The sequence below is a fragment of the Eschrichtius robustus genome, chromosome 5 (assembly GCF_028021215.1).
Source record: "Eschrichtius robustus isolate mEscRob2 chromosome 5, mEscRob2.pri, whole genome shotgun sequence".
Classification (NCBI taxonomy): Eukaryota; Metazoa; Chordata; class Mammalia; order Artiodactyla; family Eschrichtiidae; genus Eschrichtius; species Eschrichtius robustus.
In genome coordinates, this window is record NC_090828.1 from 64101696 (window position 1) to 64124545 (window position 22850).

At 40.7% G+C, this 22850-nt stretch overlaps 1 protein-coding gene across 1 annotated transcript in view; it reads right to left on the reverse strand.

The window, feature by feature from the left end:
• The window catches only part of CERS6 (ceramide synthase 6), a 315277-nt gene that overhangs the window by 222322 nt on the left and 70105 nt on the right, over nt 1-22850 (reverse strand). Inside the window, exon 2 of the mRNA XM_068544956.1 lies at nt 5129-5234. Coding sequence (XP_068401057.1) covers nt 5129-5234 — 106 coding nt within the window. The remainder of the gene's footprint in view (nt 1-5128; nt 5235-22850) is intronic.

Below are 22850 nucleotides of genomic sequence, written 5' to 3' on the forward strand. Positions count from 1 at the left end.
GATGTTACCTCAAAAGGAAAGACTGCTGGAGAATATGAAGGAGTTCAAGTTTATCAGCTAATTTCATAGATGAGAATTGCTCAGTCAGGGCGCATGACCAGTGAACTCACACAGGGATCCTGATTCAGAAGGGCTCACACGTGGGGTTTAAAGTTCTCTGGGTGCCATCTTGAAATTCTTGATAATTTTGTTATGGGAATGGTGTTTTGCTTATGAGGTCCACTGGGATAGGGGAGCATGTGTCAGGGGTCCAGAGTCTTGGCTCACACACACTCCCGGCACTGCCCCCATATGAGTCTGGGTAACCTACGTCCCTGTCCCCGGCTCCCCAGAGACCCCAGCTTTCCCCTTCCCACTCCTGCCTAGTGACTACTGCTGCCCTGGGTGCAAACACGGAAAGGGATGGGATTAGATATGCACACCCCACGATGTCTCAGTGTGGGGTATAGGGATGCCACCTGCACCCTGGGCTGGCACTGTCCCAGTGCATTTGGTGGATGACTCAGTGGGGACTAGCCTCTTGCTTACCCCAATCCAGGTACCTAGTGTGTCTTGGAGCAGAGACTGCAATACACTGGGAGGTCCCCTGTCCACCATGGGTGGGGACAGTGGGCCCATGGAAAGGGGAGAGGCCTGCCTCAATTTCTACCCCCGCCAGAGAAGGGCAGGCATGTTAGCCCAGGAGCTGGCAACTAGCTGCTGGCGATTAGCAGCAGCTAGTCAGCTGTGTGTGCACTAAATCACAGGGTGGGGTTCCTGGGTACCTGTCAGGATCTGCCCTTGTCTCTTTAGTATGCCTAAGGGGGCATGGCATTAAATACCAAATAAAATTAAAATCTTGACAGGTCAAGAGAAAGAAACTGTGCAAGAAAGGAAAAAGCTTTCTATTTTTATGCCTTTAATGGCACCTTTTTGTGCTTTCTGAACAAGGGGCCCTGCATTTTAGTTCTGCACTGGCCTCCAAAAATTATGTAGCCAGTCCTGTAAGGAGTAGATTTTAAGGGTTTTCACACTTGAAAGATGATAACCATGCCCTCCTCCAAGGTGACCTGGAACCACGGTCAAGGCCAGAATGCTGGACGAGCACTGTTCAAACTCTCCAAATCCTGCTACTTGTATTCTGGTCAACTGATCTGTTACTTTTTCATCTCACAACTAACACTGGAGAACTACAAAGAATTCAAGGAAAAATAGTTCCAACTTTGGCTGCATTTATGTTCAAAACCTGAGGCTTCTGCTTTAATCGTGTAGAAACTTCCAAAAGAATCACCTTGGAAACCAAGAGAATATGATCATTAAAATTAGCTAGAAGCAAATATCCTCCAGAGCAGTCAACCTGCCTGCAAAATCCTTTCATTACCTTTATAGAGAAAATTTCCCCAGTAACCATAATAAACATAAAGCAAGGGAAATACAATGTCCACTGCAGGATTTTTAAAGGGAGGTATACATTTGGGTAGAAAATTCATTTTTCATGCATTTAGAGTAGTTCACAAGGTAAATACAAATATGTTGTCATCACATTTAAAAAAAATGAACCTTGTAACTCCCTACACATCTGCTTTTTTAGAGCAGAAAAAGGTGTTTGCTGCAGTAAATTGATATGTTAAATAAAAATGCAAGTTTCTTCTTAACATTTTCTTCCTTTAAACACCATAGGACATGAGCCCCTTAAGGTTAGAAACTGGCAATCTAAAATCATCCCACGTCTAGGAATAAAATTACCTAAGGAGACAAAAGACCTGTATGCAGAAAATTATAAGACACTGATGAAAGAAATTAAAGATAATACAAATAGATGGAGAGATATACCATGTTCTTGGATTGGAAGAATCAACATTCTGAAAATGACTCTACTACCCAAAGCAATCTACAGATTCAATGCAATCCCTATCAAACTACCACTGGCATTTTTCACAGAACTAGAACAAAAAATTTCACAATTTGTATGGAAACACAAAGGACCCCAAATAGCTAAAGCAATCTTGAGAAAGAAAAACGGAGCTGGAGGAATCAGGCTCCCAGACTTCAGACTATACTACAAAGCTACAGTAATCAAGGCAGTATGGTACTGGCAAAAAAACAGAAATATAGACCAATGGAACAGGATAGAAAGCCCAGAGATAAACCCACACACATGTGGTCACCTTATCTTTGATAAAGGAGGCAAGAATATACAGCAGAGAAAAGACACCCTCTTCAATAAGTGGTGCTGGGAAAACTGGACAGGTACATGTAAGAGTATGAAATTAGAACACTCCCTAACACCATACACAAAAATAAACTCAAAATGGATTAAAGACCTAAATGTAAGGCCAGACACTATCAAACTCTTAGAGGAAAACATAGGCTGAACACTCTATGACATAAATCTCAGCAAGACCCTTTTTGACCCACCTCCTAGAGAAATGGAAAAAAACCAAAAATAAACAAATGGGACCTAGTGAAACTTAAAAGCTTTTGCACAGCAAAGGAAACCATAAACAAGATGAAAAGACAACCCTCAGAATGGGAGAAAATATTTGCAAATGAAGCAACTGACAAAGGATTAATCTCCAAAATTTACAAGCAGCTCATGCAGCTCAATATCAAAAAAACAAACAACCCAATCCAAAAATGGGCAGAAGACCTAAATAGACATTTCTCCAAAGAAGATATACAGACTGCCAACAAACACATGAAAGGATGTTCAACATCATTAATCATTAGAGAAATGCAAGTCAAAACTACAATGAGGGGGCTTCCCTGGTGGCGCAGTGGTTGAGAATCTGCCTGCTAATGCAGGGGACACGGGTTCGAGCCCTGGTTTGGGAGGATCCCACATGCCGTGGAGCAACTGGGCCCGTGAACCACAACTGCTGAGCCTGCGCATCTGGAGCCCGTGCTCCGCAACAAGAGAGGCCGCGATAGTGAGAGGCCCGCGCACCGCGATGAAGAGTGGCCCCCACTTGCCGCAGCTAGAGAAAGCCCTAGCACAGAAACGAAGACCCAACATAGCAATCGATCAATCAATCAATCAATCAATAAATCTTTAAAAAAAAAAAAAAACTACAATGAGATATCATCTCACACTGGTCAGAATGGCCATCGTCAAAAAATCTACAAACAATAAATGCTGGAGAGGGTGTGGAGAAAAGGGAACCCTCTTGCACTGTTGGTGGGAATGTAAATTGATACAGCCACTATGGAGAACAGTATGGAGGTTCCTTAAAAAACTAAAAATAGAACTACCATACGACCCAGCAATCCCACTACTGGGCATATACCCTGAGAAAACCATAATTCATAAAGAGTCATGTACCAAAATGTTCATTGCAGCTCTATTTACAATAGCCAAGACATGGAAGCAACCTAAGTGTCCATCAACAGATGAATGGATAAAGAAGATGTGGCACATATATACAATGGAATATTACTCAGCCATAAAAAGAAACAAAATTGAGTTATTTGTAGTGAGGTGGATGGACCTAGAGTCTGTCATACAGAGTGACGTAAGTCAGAATGAGAAAAACAAATACCGTATGCTAACACATATATATGGAATCTAAGAAAAAAAAATGGTCATGAAGAACCTAGGGGCAAGACTGGAATAAAGACACAGACCTACTAGAGAACAGACTTGAGGCTATGGGGAGGGGGAAGGGTAAGCTGGGACAAAGTAAGAGAGTGGCGTGGACATATATACACTACCAAACGTAAAATAGATAGCTAGTGGGAAGCAGCCGCATAGCACAGGGAGATCAGCTCGGTGCTTTGTGACCACCTAGAGGGGTGGGATAGGGAGGGCGGGAGGGAGGGAGACGCAAGAGGGAAGAGATATGGGAACATATGTATGTGTATAACTGACTGACTTTGTTATAAAGCAGAAACTAACACACCATTGTAAAGCAATTATACTCCAATAAAGATGTTATAACCCAAAAAAAAACAAAAAATAAAAATAAATATAATCATCCCACAAAACTAAAATTCCATTTATTCTACTCTTCTTCCTAGCAGAGATGTTAAGAACACCAGGTGCTTTCTTCCACTTTTCCAGGAAAAATACCATTTTTAAAAGAATCGAGGGGGAAACCCTAGAGAATCCTGGCAGAAACGAAGACCATAAAATAAACAAACACGTTTGAATATTTGAATTAATAGTTTTAAGACAAGAGAGAAGCAATACAAAATGTTAGCAATACAAATACCAAAACCGGAATAAAATTTGCTTAACATGGCCAAATCACATCTTAGAAGCCTGAGTAATTCTCCCAGAAAAATGAAAGTGGGAAAAGGAACCATTTCATATACAAACACACGATACTTCTCATAGACTGTTAGGCTCCTTTTCTTCTTTCTTGTCCACGAAAGAGTAAGACAAGAGAGAGAGATGAGTAAGAATCAGCTTTTTGGATGCTGTGATTTGCTTAATTTTTTATGGCCTTAGCTTGAGGGTTTCTGACTTCTGTCTTCCTCCCCTTTTTGTTCTTAAGGAAATACCAGCTGGCAGTGGATGGCAATCTTTCCCTCTATCTTCTCCCTGCCTCCTCTTCCCACTCCTGGTTTGGACTTTAACTCTCACCGGAGCGATCATCTCCTCTCCCGTTTTCTTCACAATGAATCTGTACTTTATAACTCTCCTGACCCTCGCTCCTCATGTCTTCATATTGCAGCTCTTCTCTCCTTCCATTATTCCCTTTTTTGTTCACCTGCCTGTGTATCACAACTGCTAGAACATATGGACAATGCTATAAGCAAACAGGCGCTTTTTCTCACAATACATTAATTATATTCCTCAGCTCTCCCCAAAGTCCCATCCAACTGTTACACATACATACTGTTTCATGTCATGTGAGATTAAGAGGCACAGAATTAGACCAATCACCATCTAATCTAGACTGTGCTTCACAGACAAGCGTCTCACATCACCTTGGGAGCGAACAATCAGGTCTCAAACACACCCACGCGTATTTGGCTTCTACGCTTTTTGGTCTAGTCACAATGCCTGTGCGCTTTCCAAGAGGACACTTTCACACACGAGGCTAGTCAAATGTTAGTTATCAAACCCAAGAGAGAAGGAACTGAATGATTTCAGATTGAGAACAGTGGTCATGATAATTCATATCCCAGAAAAGGACAATCATACCTTTGTAATTGCAGTAAAAACCTTTTCCAGAATGGCATTTGGCTGAGCAATTTGTGGTCCATTGGCCTGAATGTTGAGGGCTATGGCACATGGTTTGGCTACAAATCTAAAAAAAAAAAGACACAAGTTATTCTCTCTATAGCTGTTCTTAATGTCATCAGTTAAACATTACTCAACTGTCCCAATAAAGTGTTGATAGGGTTTTACGGGTAGACATCATCAACATTCATATGTCAGTACCTTTAAAGCAGATTTAACTTTTTTTTTCCTCCTTTAATCTCCCAGCAGTAACAGTAAAAAAAGAAATCCTTTTAAAATATTGAAACCTCCTGATACTCAAGTTCTAATGAGACTGAACAGATAGAAAGACTATCAAATGACAAATATAAATCTGCGTGAGATACATAAACCAAAAAACCATGATTCTGAAATGACAATTTATATTCTTCTTACTAACAAGTCATGTTATATTTTTACTATGAGAAAGTGTTTACTAACCATCTGATTATACAGGAAGTATGCTTTTGATCAACCCTAGTCCAAAAATTCGCCATTTTTGTCTCTATGATCAAAGTGTGCTATGTTCAGCCCCAATTCCTTAGGACATCTTCAAATTCTCTATGCTTATTTGCTTCTTTCTCATAAACAATCATGAAAGGTGTCAAACAGCATGATGTCCCAGCCAAGCTGAAAAGTCTGAAATGATTATAAGCATCAGCTACACCGTTTTTATTGTAAGCAAATGATTATGTCAAGAAGAACAGGAAGACTTAGCTGTATTTCTGGCCGTGTTTGATGTATGAACAAGGCATGGGAGGAATGCAGGCAGAGGGCATGGGGCCCCAAAAGTACGATGATGTCTCTAAAACTTTTTTAAAAAGAAAAGCATTGGGGCTTCCCTGGTGGCGCAGTGGTTGAGAGTCTGCCTGCTAATGCAGGGGACACGGGTTCGAGCCCTGGTCTGGGAGGATCCCACATGCCGCGGAGCAACTAGGCCCGTGAGCCACAACTACTGAGCCTGCGCGTCTGGAGCCCGTGCTCCACAACAAGAGAGGCCGCGATAGTGAAGAGGCCCGCGCACCGCGATGAAGAGTGGCCCCCGCTTGCCGCAACTAGAGGAAGCCCTCGCACAGAAACGAAGACCCAACACAGCCAAAAATAAATATAAAAATAAATAAATAAATAAGAGCCTTCCCTAAATTAAAAAAAAAAAAAAAAATGAAAAGCATTAGAGTTGTTTTAGACTAAATGGTCCAGAAATAAGGTGCGATACATGTTCCTTTCTAGTAGTGACATTTAACTTTTTCTATAAATACAAATAATATAATAACATATGAAAGTATGATGCAAATTAATTTAATGTTGGCCAAAAGCAACTGATAAATATACAAAACAGGGGCTTCCCCAGTGGCGCAGTGGTTAAGAATCCGCCTGCCAATGCAGGGGACACGGGTTCGAGCTCTGGTCCGGGAAGATCCCACATGCCGCGGAGCAACTGAGCCCGCGTGCCACATCTACTGAAGCCCGCGCCCCACAACAAGAGAAGCCACCCCAATGAGGAGCCCACGCACCGCAACGAAGAGTAGCCCCCGCTCGTCGCCACTAGAGAAAGCCCACGTGCAGCAACGAAGACCCAACACAGCCAAAAATAAATAAATATAAACAAATAAATTAAAAATACATATATACAAAACAGATCATGAGTAAATCTTAGATGAAGCTTCTTTAATAATAATGAATGAGTTAAAAAACAGTAGACAAGGGAGGACATTTTTTTAAGGGGGACTAATGATGTTTACACACATGGTAACACATAATATCCCACTGGGTCCTATTTCAAGTAAAAGACAAAAAAATGTATTCCAACAGGAGAATGGAGTACTATACATGCAAGCCTAAACCAGGAAAGATACACACAGAAAATGCAATATAAATCCTGTTTCACTGGGCTCTCTGGGACGAAGTTAGGAAGAATAACCACTCTTTCCTAGTATGTAAATCTAGAAACTGGAATTTTCCCAAACTTTTGCATTCTCAGTTCTTTGTAACATAAAATTTTCTAAAACATGTTACCTATGCCCCTACCTTCTTCAAGAGAAGTGTAGTATTTTTTTAAATAACTTTGGGTCTTCACTATGAACAGTAATCGTGGAGCTATGGATGTAGCCAGTGGAAAGAAATAAAGTTTGATAGGCAATGACCAGAAGAGTGTCCAGACCTTGTTCCCTTGACAAAGTTTCCTGCTTCATGGTTATCTGCCTCTTCATCATAAGGTATAATGCGGGGTGTGAAAAGACATGAGATCAGCAAAAGTTTTCTTAAAAAGGTAAAATAGCAAAATTAGCTTGGTATAAAAGCCAAAATCAACACTTCCAATGGTTGCCTTCTACTCTTCCCTGTTGGATTTCTCCCCAGCCCTCCCTCGTCTTCCCAATTCCCACAACTTCTGAAACACTGTATTCAAATTCCCTTTTGGAATTTGGCGTCATCATCCTTGTAACAACCTCCTGTTCTAGTACGTGGTCTGCTTTCTTCTTCTAAAGAGCGAAGAGTCTAAATGCAAAGGCTGATCACGTCATCTCTGAATATGCCGTGACAATGCCAGGCATACGCAGGAGAGGGTCAAGAAATCTGATCAACTGGCTATCTTCTGTAAATGTGTTTGCACTGTTGCCATCATTGTTGTGAGTACTGTTGACAAGTTAACAGACCATCTCTCTGTGTCCCACAACAATGCGCGGGCAGACGCTAGGAGAGTCAAGAAATTCACTCAACAGGATCTCTTCAAAAGCAACTTCCTCACCTTTGCTATCATCTCCCAGTAACATACAAAAGCATTCAAAAAGGTTCCTTTAGTATGTTAGACAATATAAGGTTTTACACCTCACTCCTCTTTTAAACTTCAAACCACTTTTTTGAAACTCTTCTCTAAGTTTCCAGCACTAATAACAACAGCATCTTGAAGAAGGCATATCCCTTGGTCATCAGGCTTATGAAATTTTGATAATCAAAATTATCAAATATATATGATGCTCTGTAAACATGTTTTTTAAGCAGTGTCTAAAGGATAGGTGGGAATTATCTCTGCTACTGTCTGGCTATGGAGCCTTAGCTTCAGAAATTAATCTCTCTATGCCCAATGTCCTCATATTGGGCACAGAGAGATTGGGCACATCATATTTTTACATGTCCTCATGTAAAAAATTATAATAATTACATAGGTACATAAGTTGTGTGTATATACAAACACATGTATATGTTAAAACACCATGTCACATGGTCTCTTTGTCTAAAATCTTTGACGGGAGCCATGTGTATGGTTTCACACCATAGCATTTACACACCGTGACTCTCTGGGTCCAGCAACACACTAAGCTTCAGCTATGTTGTGTCAAGCCATGCGCTTTCAACAAGCTCTGAAAGTACCAAGCGAAAAAGAAGAGACCAGAAACCAAGACAGGCAACTGAAAAACACAAGGGTCATCAGGTAGAGTAACCACTTACCTCAGTTTACCCTCACAGCCTGGTTGTCCCAGCATCATTATTAATGGTACCACCTTTACTGACAAAAGCATCCCTGCTTGCTATTCTGCCACAATAATTTAAGTGTTCCCCATTTGGGCAATAAATTGTAGCAAGCCCCATCATCAAGCCTCAGACCTGGCATAGGTCCACACTGAGTCCACATCAGCAATGCCTTCAGATTCTGAGCCCATCCACACCTGGCCTTCTCTCAGGACCCAAACCTCCCCAGTTCCCCCATCAATCTCCATGGCCCTACAGGGTGGTGTGCCCACACGTATCACAGGAAGAGTTCCTATGTTTATGTGTGTCCCTCTTCCCCGTGTGTGTGGTCTCTTTCATGGGGGCTGGAATGACCTTAATGACACTTCCCACCTCCAGGGGACCCTAACACACAAACCCATTTACTCTCCCTCAACCAGACGAGGCAGGATTCTCACCACCCGCACTTTGCAGAGAGGGTCAGAGAGGCAAGTATCCTCTGCCTCCAGGGCAAGGGAAGCAGAGGACAGGATACTTCTTTCCCAGGAAGGTCAATGTTATCATCAGCTCCCCATCTTAATTTACTGGCCAAGCTAAGTCCCCAATTCTGAGGATTTGAGGAGCGGGGTGGGGTGTGAGGAGTGACAGACAAATTTAACAGAATTTAACTCAATGTAAAGGTTGAAGATTTCTACAGTTTAAATGGTCCGTGATGCGTATGTACAATAAATCAAACCACTTCAATCCTTTGAAAGAAGTTACTATGCCATAGAATATTTTTATGAAATGCCTGGCATACTGTGGGCACTCAATGAATACTTGATGGATGAATGAATGAATGAACAAATCAGCTAAAATACAATGGCAGGTACCCGTCCTCTTTTTTTCATAGGGGTTGTGCATTTTAACACCCTTAAATACCCACATCTACTCAGGGTCCTCATTTGGGACTCAGAGGGTAGGAGACTGACCACTCAAACTCGAGAAGCTGTTTCTATAATTTCCATTGTCCCTATAATGTCATAGCAGCCCCACCAACCTCTCATCAGGCTCTACCAACCTCTCACTAGGCATTCTCTTTTCAACTTATCTAGCACAGACAGCCAGACACTTAATTTCCAAGATTTAAAAAACTTCATACTGTACAGCACAGGGAACTCTACCTAATGCACTGTGGTAACCTAAATGGGAGGGAAGTCCAAAAGGGAGGGGATATCTGTATGTGTATGGCTGATTCATTCTGTTGTGCAGTGGAGGCTAACACGACATTGTAAGGCAACCATACTCCAATAAAAATTAATAAAAAAAAATTTCACAAGAGAGGCAGAAAACATTAATTTCAAATCCCAAATGAGAGAAGAAAGAAGATATAATTTTTATCTTCCTAAAAGTATTTTATGATATATATACATAATATATGATATATATCTTATATAAGATTATATGAAAATAGAAATTTTGTTTATTCTCCAAAGAATTTGTGTATCACTGCTGGCATTTTTTTTTTTTAAAGACAGCATATTAGACACCAAATAAAACTCATGACAAAACTACTGTAATTTTAACACCTACTGTCATGGTCCATTAGAGAAATGCTGGATTTTTTTTTTCTCCAATGCTGGCTCTAACAGAAGTAAGGTCATAAAAACTGTCTTTCACAAGGGTTGTCGTAGGAGAGAGAGAAACAGAATGAGATAGACAGAGGGTGGGGTAGAGTACCTACAAATATAATAGTTGAAAGGGAATATGTACTTTTGAGCTTTGATGGTTGCCTCTACCAGGAAATGCTCACCTAATTACTTTTTTAATCAAAGGCAGCAACACCATCTTCAAAAGATCAAACATCTATGAAGTAGTTTCATGTAGTATAACATATTTGAAAGTAAATATAACAAGGATGTAAGCTTTGAAAAATACTAGTCTCAATGTAAAAGCAGAGAAAACACCTAAGACATTCCTACTTTTTAGTTCTATTTAACATGTATTTGTATTATAAACATGAACTGAATGTCTCTACACAGAGCACCAAGGTAAGCTCTGGGCTGTGGTGTGCTTAAAGGTATACACAAAACATGAAGTGATTCTTGCACTCAAACACCTTTACACTATGGAAAAAGAGAGTGATCAAAAAAAAAAAAAATTGGTTACAGGGTACACGTCAGTTCTAATCACTTAATACTATGTAATCATCTTCAGTAGGGAGCATGGCCAGAGACTTAGTCCTTCCTGACTCTAGCATTTCCTACACTTTTCAAAGTAGTTGGATGGCTGTGGTGGTGGACACACAGACCTACACATGTGATAAAAACTGTACAGAATTAAATCACATGCACACAATGTACAACTGGGGAAATCTGTGTAAGCTTAACAGATTGTATCAATGTCAATATCCTGCTAGTGATGTCATACTACAGTTTTACAAAAGGTTACCATTGGGGGAAAGTAGGGAAGGGAGCATGAGCTCTCAGTGTATTCTTTCTTACAACTGCATGTGAGTCTACCGCTATCTCAGGAAAGATTTCGATTAAAAAATACTTAAAAGAAGCATTCTAAAAAAAAAAAAAAAAGAAGCATTCTGTTTTTGACATGGAGAAATGAGCTCCCAATAAATCAATTTTTCATCCTTAAAAACTCTGCAAAACACGCCAAGCCCCTAAAAACAAAACCAAACTACTTGAGGGCTCTGGAGATGGAATAAAAGCAAGTAGACTTTGGAGGGGAGTAAAAAGCTGGAGCAGGAAACCAGCAGAGAACAAGCTCCCGTTTACTTATTTATATATTTAGTTTGCAGCTCAACTCTGAGATCAATCACAGAAGCAGATAAAGCTCTGACAGGAAAACACACTCTCTTGTCTAGCTGCAGGGACCAGGAAAGGAGACTGGGGAAATCAGAGAGTGGTTAGAGAACCACAAAAGAAAAAAGCCAACCCCTAATTCTGCATATAAATGAAGTTCTGGCTGACCCCAAACCACATATGTACAAGGTAAACTGAAAGCAGGTAGGAGCTGAGGTTTAAAGAACTGAATGGAGATTGAAGCCATGGTCCACTGCAGGCCTGACAGGCTACAATTTCAATCTAACTGAGTAAATTGCTTGTTAACACAAGACATCTCAACACTCTTCACAGCAATGTAAAAAAATCCAGAATCTCTACAACATAACTCTCACAATGTCCAGGATACAATCTAATATGTTGACAGAGAGCAAGGAAACTATGGCCCAATGTGAGGGGTAAAGACATGCAAAGACATTCAGTGAACCTGAAGATAGGGCAATGGAAATAATGCAATCTGAGAAAGAGAAAGAAAAAAATGACAAAATAAAGAAACACACACTGTGGAACAATTTCAAAAAGGCTAACATATGGGTAATTGGAGTTCCAGGAAAAAAGGAGGCAGACTGGGGAAGAAGAAGAAAATATTAGTAATAGAAAGAAATAATAGTCTATAACTTCCCAAGTCTGATAAAAGACATAAACATACAGATTTAAGAAGCTCAAGAATCCCCAAAATAGATAAGTTCCAAAAAAAGGAAAATCTAGACAAAATCACAGTCAAACTGATGAAAACCAAAGATAAAGAGAAAATATTTAAAGTCACCAGACAAAATGGCACATTATACACAGGGAACAATAATTTGAAAAACAAAGGACTTCTTATCAGACATCACAGAGGTTCAATGACAGTGAAACAACACCTTTAAAGTGCTGGTAGCAAAATCAAAACCAAAAAAATTGTCACCCCAAAATTCTATGTCCAGCAAAATTTTTCTTCAAAGAATGAAGGTGACAGGAAAACAAAGGGAATTTGTCTGCCACCAGACCCCCACTTCAAGAATACTAGAGGGAGTTCTTTAGGCTGAAAGGAAGCAAAATCAGAGGGAAGCTTAGATCTCAGGAAAAAATGAAGAACATCAGAAATGGCAAATATATTGATAAATACAAAAGTACTTGGAAGGTCTCTGAAATTAATCACAACCAATTAATAACAGATTAACTGCTTAAACCCAATTATGAGAAATAACATATGTCCCACCCCAGACTGTGCTGGAAAGAAACCTAAGTATGAACAAGTGAACATCCAAGAAAAAAGAAATGAACAGGGGTTGACTGATTCAATTCATTGCTTGACCACCAGCACCTCCACAGGCTACAACATTCACCAGTTATGGGTGTGCCATGGCTACAGTCACAGAAAGTATTACAAACTTTAAACTTATGAGAACAGTATAGATTGGATATTGAAAGCTACGTGGGTGCATGTTCAGATACACATGGGTGCATATGCCTGGGAGAGTAGGTGTATGTGTGGGACTGTATATTCTACAATTCTAAGATAAAGCTGCTTGCACATTTAGTGGAAAGACGGCCAGGATGGAGACAGGAGACTGATATTTATTGATAGTTATTAAGTGTCAAGTGCTTTGCAATGTTTTTATTCTTTTTTTTTTTTTTTAGCCCAACAACAACTCTTCGAAGTAAATTTTAGTCCCATTTTACAGAAATATAAACTAAATCTCAAAGAAGTTAAAGGATCTGCTCAAGATCTTAACACTTAAATAGTTTAGACAAGATTTAGACCTGGTCAATCCTAACATAATCTATTAATAAAAACAACATTTTCTCCTTTCCCTAAAATAATAAAACTTGATTAAAAAGGCACTGTTAAAATAATATGATATAGTCATACACCTTCACTCAGAAATCTCACTTTTAGGTATTTATCTAGGGAAATCTGTCAAACAAAGAAAAAAAGCCATAAATGGAAAGATTTTCATGCACCATCATTTTATAATAGGGAAAATGGTAAACAGCTTAATGATTCACTAACAAATGACTCAGTGAGTACCTATGATGAGTCAGCCCTGCTTTAAGTGTTGGGGATGCAGCAGTGAACAAATTTCCCTGCTTTTATGGAGTTTACATTCCAGTGGGGAGGAAGGGAGATTGAAAAATAAAGTGATGCATGTGATGCAAGATAGTGAAAAGTACTATAGAGAAAAATAAAGCCTGCTAAGAAGGATGAGGTGGGGTTGCAATTTTCAATGGACTGGTCAAGGGAAGGTTCCTGAGAAAGTGAGCAGATTCCTAAGAAGGTAAGGAAATCAAGTAGGAAGAGAAGTGGAGGAAGAACATTCTGGAAGGAACAGCAGCTAAGAGCAAAGGCCCTGAGAAAGGAGTATGTCTGAGATGTTGAAGACACAACCAGAGGGCCAAGGAGGCCAGAGCAGAGTTAGGAAGAGCAAGAAGAGAAAGGTGGGGTCGAAGCAGCAGGCAGCCGCATCGTCGTACCTTGTGTACTACACGAAGGACTTCGGTTTTTACCATGAGTGAGGCAGGAAGCCACTGCAGGACTCTGAGAAGAAAACCTAAATGAGTGATTTATATTTAAACAGAATCACTGGTTCCTCTCTTGAGAACTGACTGAAGGGGAGCGAGAATGGGAGCAGGCCAACTGGGGGGTTGCTCCAGTTATCCTGGCGAGAGATGACAGCAGCCCAAAGGGAGTGGTGGCAAAAGAGGTGGTGAGCTGTGGTCAAGTCCTCAAACTATCTTGAACGCTGGGCTCACAGCATGCACTGGATTGAACATGGGATGAGACGGGAAGAGAGGAATAAAGGAGGCCGACAGGTCTTTGCCCTGAGCCCTTGGAAGGACAGAGTTAGTCTGGGGCTAGTAAGTGTGAGGTTAAGCTTATAAGCTCTTAGGCTTTTATACGTGGAGATGTTACGTAGGCAGTTGGATAGAGTAGTCTGGGGTTCAGGAGAGCTTTGGGCTAGAGATACAAATTTGGTGTCATCAACCTACAGATGCCACATAAAACCATAAGACTAATGAAATCATCTGGGCAGTGAGAATAAATAAATATTTCATACCCTTCAGGCTGATAATGTGACATACAGCCGAGGATTTGGAGAACAAGAATGCCAGAGAGAAAAAGATGACGGAAGCAGGGGTCAGAGAGGAGAGAGGCTGGAAGATACCATGCTGCTGGTTTTGAAGGTGGAGGAAAGGCTACGAGCCAAGGAATGCAGGTGGCCTCCAGATGCTGGAAGAGCCATGTTAATTTTAAAAAGTGATAAGTAAAAAAAAACTGATATCAAAACACTGTACCATTATCACTGTACCATTTGCCAAAAATTTTTAAATTTTGATAAATTCCAATGCTGGCAAGAGTAAGAAGAAACAGGTACTCTGGTAAACTCTTGGTGGGTGTCTAAACTGGTGCAATCTTTGAAAGGCAATTTACCAGTATTTAGCAAATTGTTAAACTGCCTAAGCCCTTGTGAGCATTACTAGTTATATTTCTCCTAGAAATTTACCCTCCAGATATATTGGCATTTTTTAAAATAAAGTTGATTGCGGTACTGCTTAAAATAACAAAAAAGACAGGAAACAAATATTTATTAGAAGGAGCCATATGAAATATGGCACATCCATACAATGGAATTCCATAAGACAAAATGAGGTAGATCTGTTATGCTTCAAGACATAATAGTCAATGCAGAAGGCAATATACAGCACAACAAGTATAATATCCCATTTGTGTACTTAAAAAACACTTTTTTCAGGAAGAGCAGTGAGAAATCGTTAACAGTGATAATTTTGGGGGGTTAGGAAGCTTAATTTGCATTTTATACTTTTCTGTATTATTTAAGTTTGGGCATATGTATGCTTTATATTTATTTTAAAGGTAAACAACCTTCACATGTGTTCACTGAATATTTAATAACATGGAAAAAAGCTCAGAAACAAGAGGTACAATAATGTTTATATGCTGACTACTTATCTATACATATAAATTTCTAACACATAAAAGAAGCTGAAGATATGCTATTGCCAGATAATAGGATTGTGGCTTACTTTAACATTCTTTTTTATGCTTTCTTATGGTTTTCAACATCTTAAAATGAGGATGCAAACTTTGAACACCAAAAGTAAAAAATAAATAGCTTTAAAAATAGAGATGAACTGAATGGTCTCTATGCCAGGTAAGACTCAAAACCTCAGTGACACCAAAACTGAACATGGAAAGCCCTACGACAGCCGCAATTCAGCTAATTCCATGGACCTCTTGAAGCAAAGGACTCCACTGTGACTGAGACAAGGGAGAGAACAGTATGTAGAATAAAAATAAAATGCCATTTCAGTACCTTGTCAAGTAGAGAAAAGGATGAAGTTCAAGTCAATGGCACACCAGAAGATATGAAAAGGCATGAAATCACTTCAAGAAAAATGTTACCAACATTAAATACTCCAAGAGAGTTTTGAGATGCCTCCAGAAAATAATTGCTTCTGCTTGTGCCTGGAAACGCCACAGAACTTCTCTATTCCTTCATCTATATAATGAAAATCATAATTACACTCTGCTCATGTCGAGGAATATTTCTAAATCATTGGCATCTTGAGACTAACTGGAAAGGGACAGAGATAGGGGAAGATGGCATGCAGAGCAGCAGGCAGGCAGAAGACAATTCTCTCCTTAGGAAAAAATATGAATTTGTTTCTAGGTAGAGTAGAAAGGAAAATTCCTTTAGAGCAAACCCATATCCGAAGTGAATCTGCTCTGAGCTTGGAATGTTGGAAAGCTCTTTAACATTTCTGGAACCCTAGTTACCACATTTTAAAAATGGAGACAATAAAACCTACTTTGCAGAATGTGTGTGAAGATTGACAGTATTCAACATTTGGAAAATATTCAGTTAAGTGCTGGCTAGTCTTAAATTCTCACTACAAGGAGCATACATTTCACACATTAGGAGGACCTCTCGTCTGTGCTGCTCGGTAAGCTGCAGTGGGAAACTTATGGGAAGAACACAAGGATGGCAAAAATTCATGAAAGAGCCAGAAAATTTAAGAGCTTACTATGTCACCTGGTCCAGCCTCCTTTTTCCAAGCCAAACTTTCTCTCTAGAGAGATCATTCAAAAACTTCCTTCAAGCATGAAACCTCCCTGTACATTTCTTTGCAATTTCCTGTGAATCTATAATTATTTCAAAATAAAAAGTAGGAAAAAAAAATCTTCCCTTGGTATCCTAGTTTAGTTTTTCATCACGTTTGACTCAAAATGTTCTTCCCGCATCATTCTTTCGAGCTGAAATATAAACCCATTTCCTCTTTTCTCAGCCCTCTGGAGAAATGGTACAGTCAATAACCTCCTCAAATATTTGAAAACACCGATGAAGTCATCCTGCATTCTTCTCTCTTCAAGAATAAACAGTGCAGATCCCACAAACCCTTCCTCATCCATCTTTTTCTGTCCTCACTTTAAATTTTTATTTTTTAGTATTTTAAGGGTACTTTTCTGAATCTAACTGTATTCTTTTCTCTAAGGGTGTAGAAGAGACCCTTAGACAATGGCTGTTTTTATTAATAAATAATCATGGGAGAGACTTTGCTGTTGTTGTTGCTATTGTTAAAAAAAATTCACAAGAGGCTTTCCAAAAATCAGGAACAGCTGTAGTAAAAGGGACCTGTCAGTCTAGCCTACTCCAATCTCATCAGAGGTGCAGATCAGAGACTAGAAAGGCTCAGTGTCATCAGCTGAGAGCTGATTCTCTTTTTTTAAACATCTTTATTGGAGTATAATTGCTTTACAATGGTGTGTTAGTTTCTGCTGTATAACAAAGTGAGTCAGCTATACATATACATATATCCCCATATCTTCTCCCTCTTGCGTCTCCCGCCCACCCTCCCTATCCCACCCCAAGAGGTGAGATTCTTGGAAAGCCCAAGTTGACTTGAGAAATGTCAAAATTGTCTCCACTTGCTATACATTTCCAGGATTCTGCAAAAATAAACAAAAACTCTCGACTTCGGATATTTCACCACGAGTTCAACTATTCAAAAAACATACAATCTAGCCATTAAAGGTGAAGTTCATAAAATTCAAAGAAATCGTCTTTCTCTTAAACAAAGAAAAATATGCCCCTGCCTTTTGCATAAAATAAGATGCAAAAGGCATTTAAGATATTTATTAGAAGAAAAACTATACAGCATATATTTATATACGAAAATACCTTTGTAGTCAGGAAAGTCTTTAAGACATTATCACAGCATTATGATGCTTATAAAATTACCATAATGGTCAGTGAATCGTTGGGGAATACTGTACATGTATGAGGAAGGTTTTATTTTCAATCTGCTTTCCTTTGCACACTGAGAATGATACCATCCGGACCTCTCATTGAGGGATACAACGGTGCCCTCACAGCATTTGTCACTGTCAGCTATGCCTCTTTAACTTACCGAGTGCGATTTCGGCAACTCCATCTCTTACTGCTGCTTCCAGCACATTCTGTCGGCTTTTGACACATAGAACAAATCAAGAGCTCTGCCAGAGTGCTTCAGAATTCCCTCTGACTGTGCCCCTCAGCACTGTTACAGACACCTTCCTTGTCACTGTCTTCATCCTCGCTCTGTGATGGGGCCTAGGCATCCCTTATCACTCATCCTCCTCAGACGACCAGCCGAGGGGAGCACAGGGGCAAGAAGCAAGTCTTCAAGGTCTGTTGACAGATTGTCTTAACAGGACCTTGTTACTGGTAGATTTGTCTCAAAATCAGCCCTAAAGCTAAACATTAGGTCTGGGAGAGTTCCAAGCCTTCCTGTAACGCATTAATCCTTTAATTCCTTACATTTGCCAGGTGCCTTGCAATTCACCAAGCGCTTTCACACTTTCCTCTCAGTCAATCTTCAAAATATCTCCAAGGGATATGCAAGCAGATTTTCTTATCACTGTTTTACAAAAGAGGAGTTCAGTGTTTCAGTGACTTGAACTAAAAATTAAGGGGTAAAGATCCATGCAATATGGACCCCTCCTACTCTACTCCAAGAGCTGCACTCTCCAATATTTCTGGCTTTAGTTGGTTACACATGCTCACGGGTCTGTGAACATTTCCTTTGGCCCAGATATCAGAATCACAAGGACTGTCCACTGGTGCCTCAAAACCACAAGATTTGATCATCAATGAACCATGCCTGGTTTTATTTTACCCCCGGTCTACCGCTGAAGACTTCTGGGTGTGTGTGGAGGTAACGAAGACAGTGCCCTTGAGCCTAATGGTGAATTACCAGTAATACAACGACTTTCAAAACAGAATTTCAAAACAGAGTGAGCAGTTCAGGAAGGAGAGTTTCATAAGGGTTTTCATTTGAGGTCATGATCTACCAATATGCCAGAATTCCCCCCAGAAGAATTCGACAGCCTAACACCAATTTTAACACCAACTACCTATCGTGTGCCTGTTTCACCAGCAAAGAAGACTGTAAAAAACAGACTGGACACCATCCGTCACACACTGACAGGAAGGGAGAAAGCTGACTTGACATGAGCAAAATCAGTTTTGTCTATAAAATGGTAGAAGTTGAATGATAATATACGTAGTGCACTGATCACAGTGCCAGGTCAGAGCAGGTCCTCTGTGACTGGTCATCAGCCCCCAAAAGCCCCCACCCCAAGGTCACTCAAGGACTCCTATGGCCTCAGCAAACTCCTTCCCATAGAGATCAAGCCTAATGACAGCACTGTAGTATTTACTTGATCATCATGATAGTTTACTTTCATCCAAGGCCTCATACTTTTTATAAGTATTCTTACTCTCCTAACTTCACTTGACTCCGTAATTAGCATTACTGAAGATTTATAGGTGAGGGGCTTCCCTGGTGGCACAGTGGTTAAGAATCCGCCTGCCAATGCAGAGGACATGGGTTCAAGTCCTCGTCCGGGAAGATCCCACATGCCACGGAGCAACTAAGCCCGTGCACCACAACTACTGAGCCTGCGCTCTAGAGCCCATGAGCCACAACTACTGAGCCTGCGCTCTAGAGCCCACGAGCCACAACTACTGAGCCTGCGTGCCACAACTACTGAAGCCCACGTGCCTAGAGCCCGTGCTCCGCAACAAGAGAAGCCACTGCAATGAGAAGCCCGCGCACCACAATGAAGAGTAGCCCCCGCTCACAGCAACTAGAGAAAAGCCCGGGCGCAGCAATGAAGACGCAACGCAGCCAAAAATAAATAAATAAAATAAATTTATTTTAAAAAAAAGATTTATAGGTGAGGAAACAGAGGCCCAGAAGCAGTGTCATCCCCAAACCTAGAGGCAAATCGGACTCTAGGATAGACAGCCTCTCTCAGTCGGCTGCCTTTTCCTATTCCTTTCTCATATTTAACATGCTGTCCCGGGATGGAACTGTGTGGGAGGAACGTGAACCTAACAAATTTGTCTGCAAATCCTTCAAGTTCTGCTAGGACTTCTGCCCGACTCCCCCATGTCAGCAGTGGGCAGTGTGCGTTCACACCACGCTTCAGCACAGCTTAGGAGTTCTCTCTGAGAGAGTGTGCGTCCACGAGGATCTAGTCAGGAAAACAGAAACTGAAAGTTTTTTGTTTTTTTTTTTAAACGTGATGATCCATTTATTTATTTATTTTTGGCTGTTTTGGGTCTTCAATTCTGTGCGAGAGCTTTCTCTAGTTGCGGCAAGCGGGGGCCACTCTTCATCGCGGTGCGCGGGCCTCTCACTATCGCGGCCTCTCTTGTTGTGGAGCAAAGGCTCCAGACGCGCAGGCTCAGTAGTTGTGGCACACGGGCTTAGTTGCTCGGCGGCATGTGGGATCTTCCCAGACCAGGGCTCGAACCCGTGTCCCCTGCATTGGCAGGCAGACTCCCAACCACTGCGCCACCAGGGAAGCCCTGAAAGTTTTTTTGTTTTTTTTTTTTTCTGAAAGTTATTTTGACAGAGAGAATTTAATGTAAGGAATGAGTTAAATTGGTATAGGAGAACTGAAAGACACAAAGGCGACCCTGAGAGGTCACAGACGAAGCAAGAGCAGCCAACAGCCCTGGGGAAAGAGGGGAGAGTGGAGATGAGGGAGGGACACCCAAAAAGCTGGATCCAGAGCCCTAAGGAGGGAGCCGTCCCCAACTGGGGAGGATGCCTCTAAAGGGGATGTAACACAGCTGCTTCTAGGCGGGCGCCGGGGGTGAGGGTGGCTAAATAAGAAACCGGAATCAATTGTTGAAAATAAACCACCTCTCCTGGGTGAAGAACCGCGGCTGAGGTGACACTTTCAAGAAAGTAAGTAAAGAGGATAAACAGGTCTGGTCTCCCTCCTGCAACCTCTCTCCTCCAGCCGTGCAGGCCCCTCTAATGCCCCATATGGGCAGAAACTACAGGGAAAGAGCTAGCAAAGGAGGAATGTGGTTTTTAGAGCCTCAGTCCCAAGGCCACAGACAAAATTAGAAGGGTGGGTTTACAGCTGAGAGATGGTGGTTCAATGATCAGCACAAGAGTGTTCTCCCTTGTTCAAAATCTTTAGTCTGAGGATACTCCTGCCAACTGGTCATCTACTGCCATTTGATTTTTGTAGCACAGCTGATATGAGTTTGTTGGTGGCCACTGGATAAGAAACTACAGAGATTCTCACTGGCCAGGACACTTATTTTCTCCCTCTACCACTCAGAGCCCTCTACTGTCACGCCACCGTACACGATGTGGGAACATCTGCATTCCAAAGAATCTGCTGTTTATATTAGGAAGCCTCATCATACAAAAAGAAACTAAGTGGCTTTAAAGATAGGCCATCCTGGGTTCAAATCCTGGTTGACCACTTACTAGCTGTGGGATATTAGCGTCATCATTTTACCACCCTGAGCCAGCTTCCCAATGATGTGACTATACCACCTGGGCCGTAAGAATTAAATGAAACGTGGATGTAAAGTGCCTGGCACATAAAGCAGGCAGATGCTGGTTTACTTCCCTTTGTATGAGAAAAACAACATATCAAAAGGTTAAAAGAGCTATTAATAATCAGCTTTTCTCCAACGTTATAAAGTATATACTCAATGACTTTTAAAACACAACCCTGATATTTGAGTAATCACTTATTTCATGAAAGAGGGAAGACAGAAAAACCAAAGAATGATACAACTCTGAAGATCACATAAAAATGTTTTCTGATTAGTAACATTCGTCTTTAATTTAGAATCTAGATGAAACAGTCCTGCGTTTCATACAGTGTTTGTAAATATTCTAAATGAAAGAAATGTTTAGAATTGTATTTGAATAAAATATTGTTTATATAAAAAAAAATCAGCTTTTCTTTTTTGAGGTCTTCATCTTGTACTTCCAGTTGGTCTAAGAACTGCTTGTGATTCTATGAGAATATGCCCTTAATGCCAGAAAACCTAAACCTTAAAACTGATGTAAACTCCCAAGATTAGAATCAAAGCTCACATAAGAGGTGGAGAGACAACTTTGAAGGCAGCAAAGGCAAAACACAGCTTACTCATACAGAGTAAATAGGAGAAAATAGAATAAAATATGCACTTGGTTCTTGATTGGGAAACATACCTTTCCCCATGAGAGACATTTCATTTTCTTAATGCAACCTTACTTACCCAAGCAATGGCTATAGATCCATGTCATTTTTTTTAAAGGATTAGTCATCTCTTGATTTACTGTAATCCTTCCATGGCCACAACCTTCCATGGCCACAATGAGTGGACATAATGGTATTAAACCCTCAAAATTCTTCAATGGGACCATTTACGAGAAATAACCAAATCTGCAAGTAAACATCAGAGCTCAGTTGAATAAAAGAACATGAAGGTCATTTCCATTTAAAGCGCAGTGGTGGATTCAATCAATGAGGCATTTTCCTGAGGGGCAAAAGCTTACAGAGTGAGTTAAATGAGTTCTTATTTAAAGACCTGAAGAGAAGGGTCATAAAATGGTAGTAATTATGGTGTGATAATTGTAACAAAAGGGTATTTTACCATGAAAAAAAAAACATTTTTAAGCAAAAGTCAACTTTTTCTATGTCCCCTTCGGGCATTTACAAAATAAAATTATTTCGCAGAAGCTCAGAGTTACCTCCTCTGGTCTAACCGCCCACTGGATGTTTACATTTCCTCAAGCCTCACCATCCCTGATGGGTTCTTTAGCCCTGCTACTCAAGCACCATGGACCAGGGACACTGACATCACCTGGGAAAGGTTAAAAATGCAGAATCTCAGGCCCAGTGCCAAACCAACTGATTCAGATTCTGCTTTTTAACAAAAGTCCCCAAATGATTCCTAATTTGATAAGTATGTTTTGGTCCAGGGCCTCCCAAATTGTGGTCCCCAGATGAGAAGCATTTGCATCACCTGAGAAGTTGTTAGAAATGAAAATTCCGCCCCCGACCCCACCCCAGCCCAGCCCTACTAAATCAG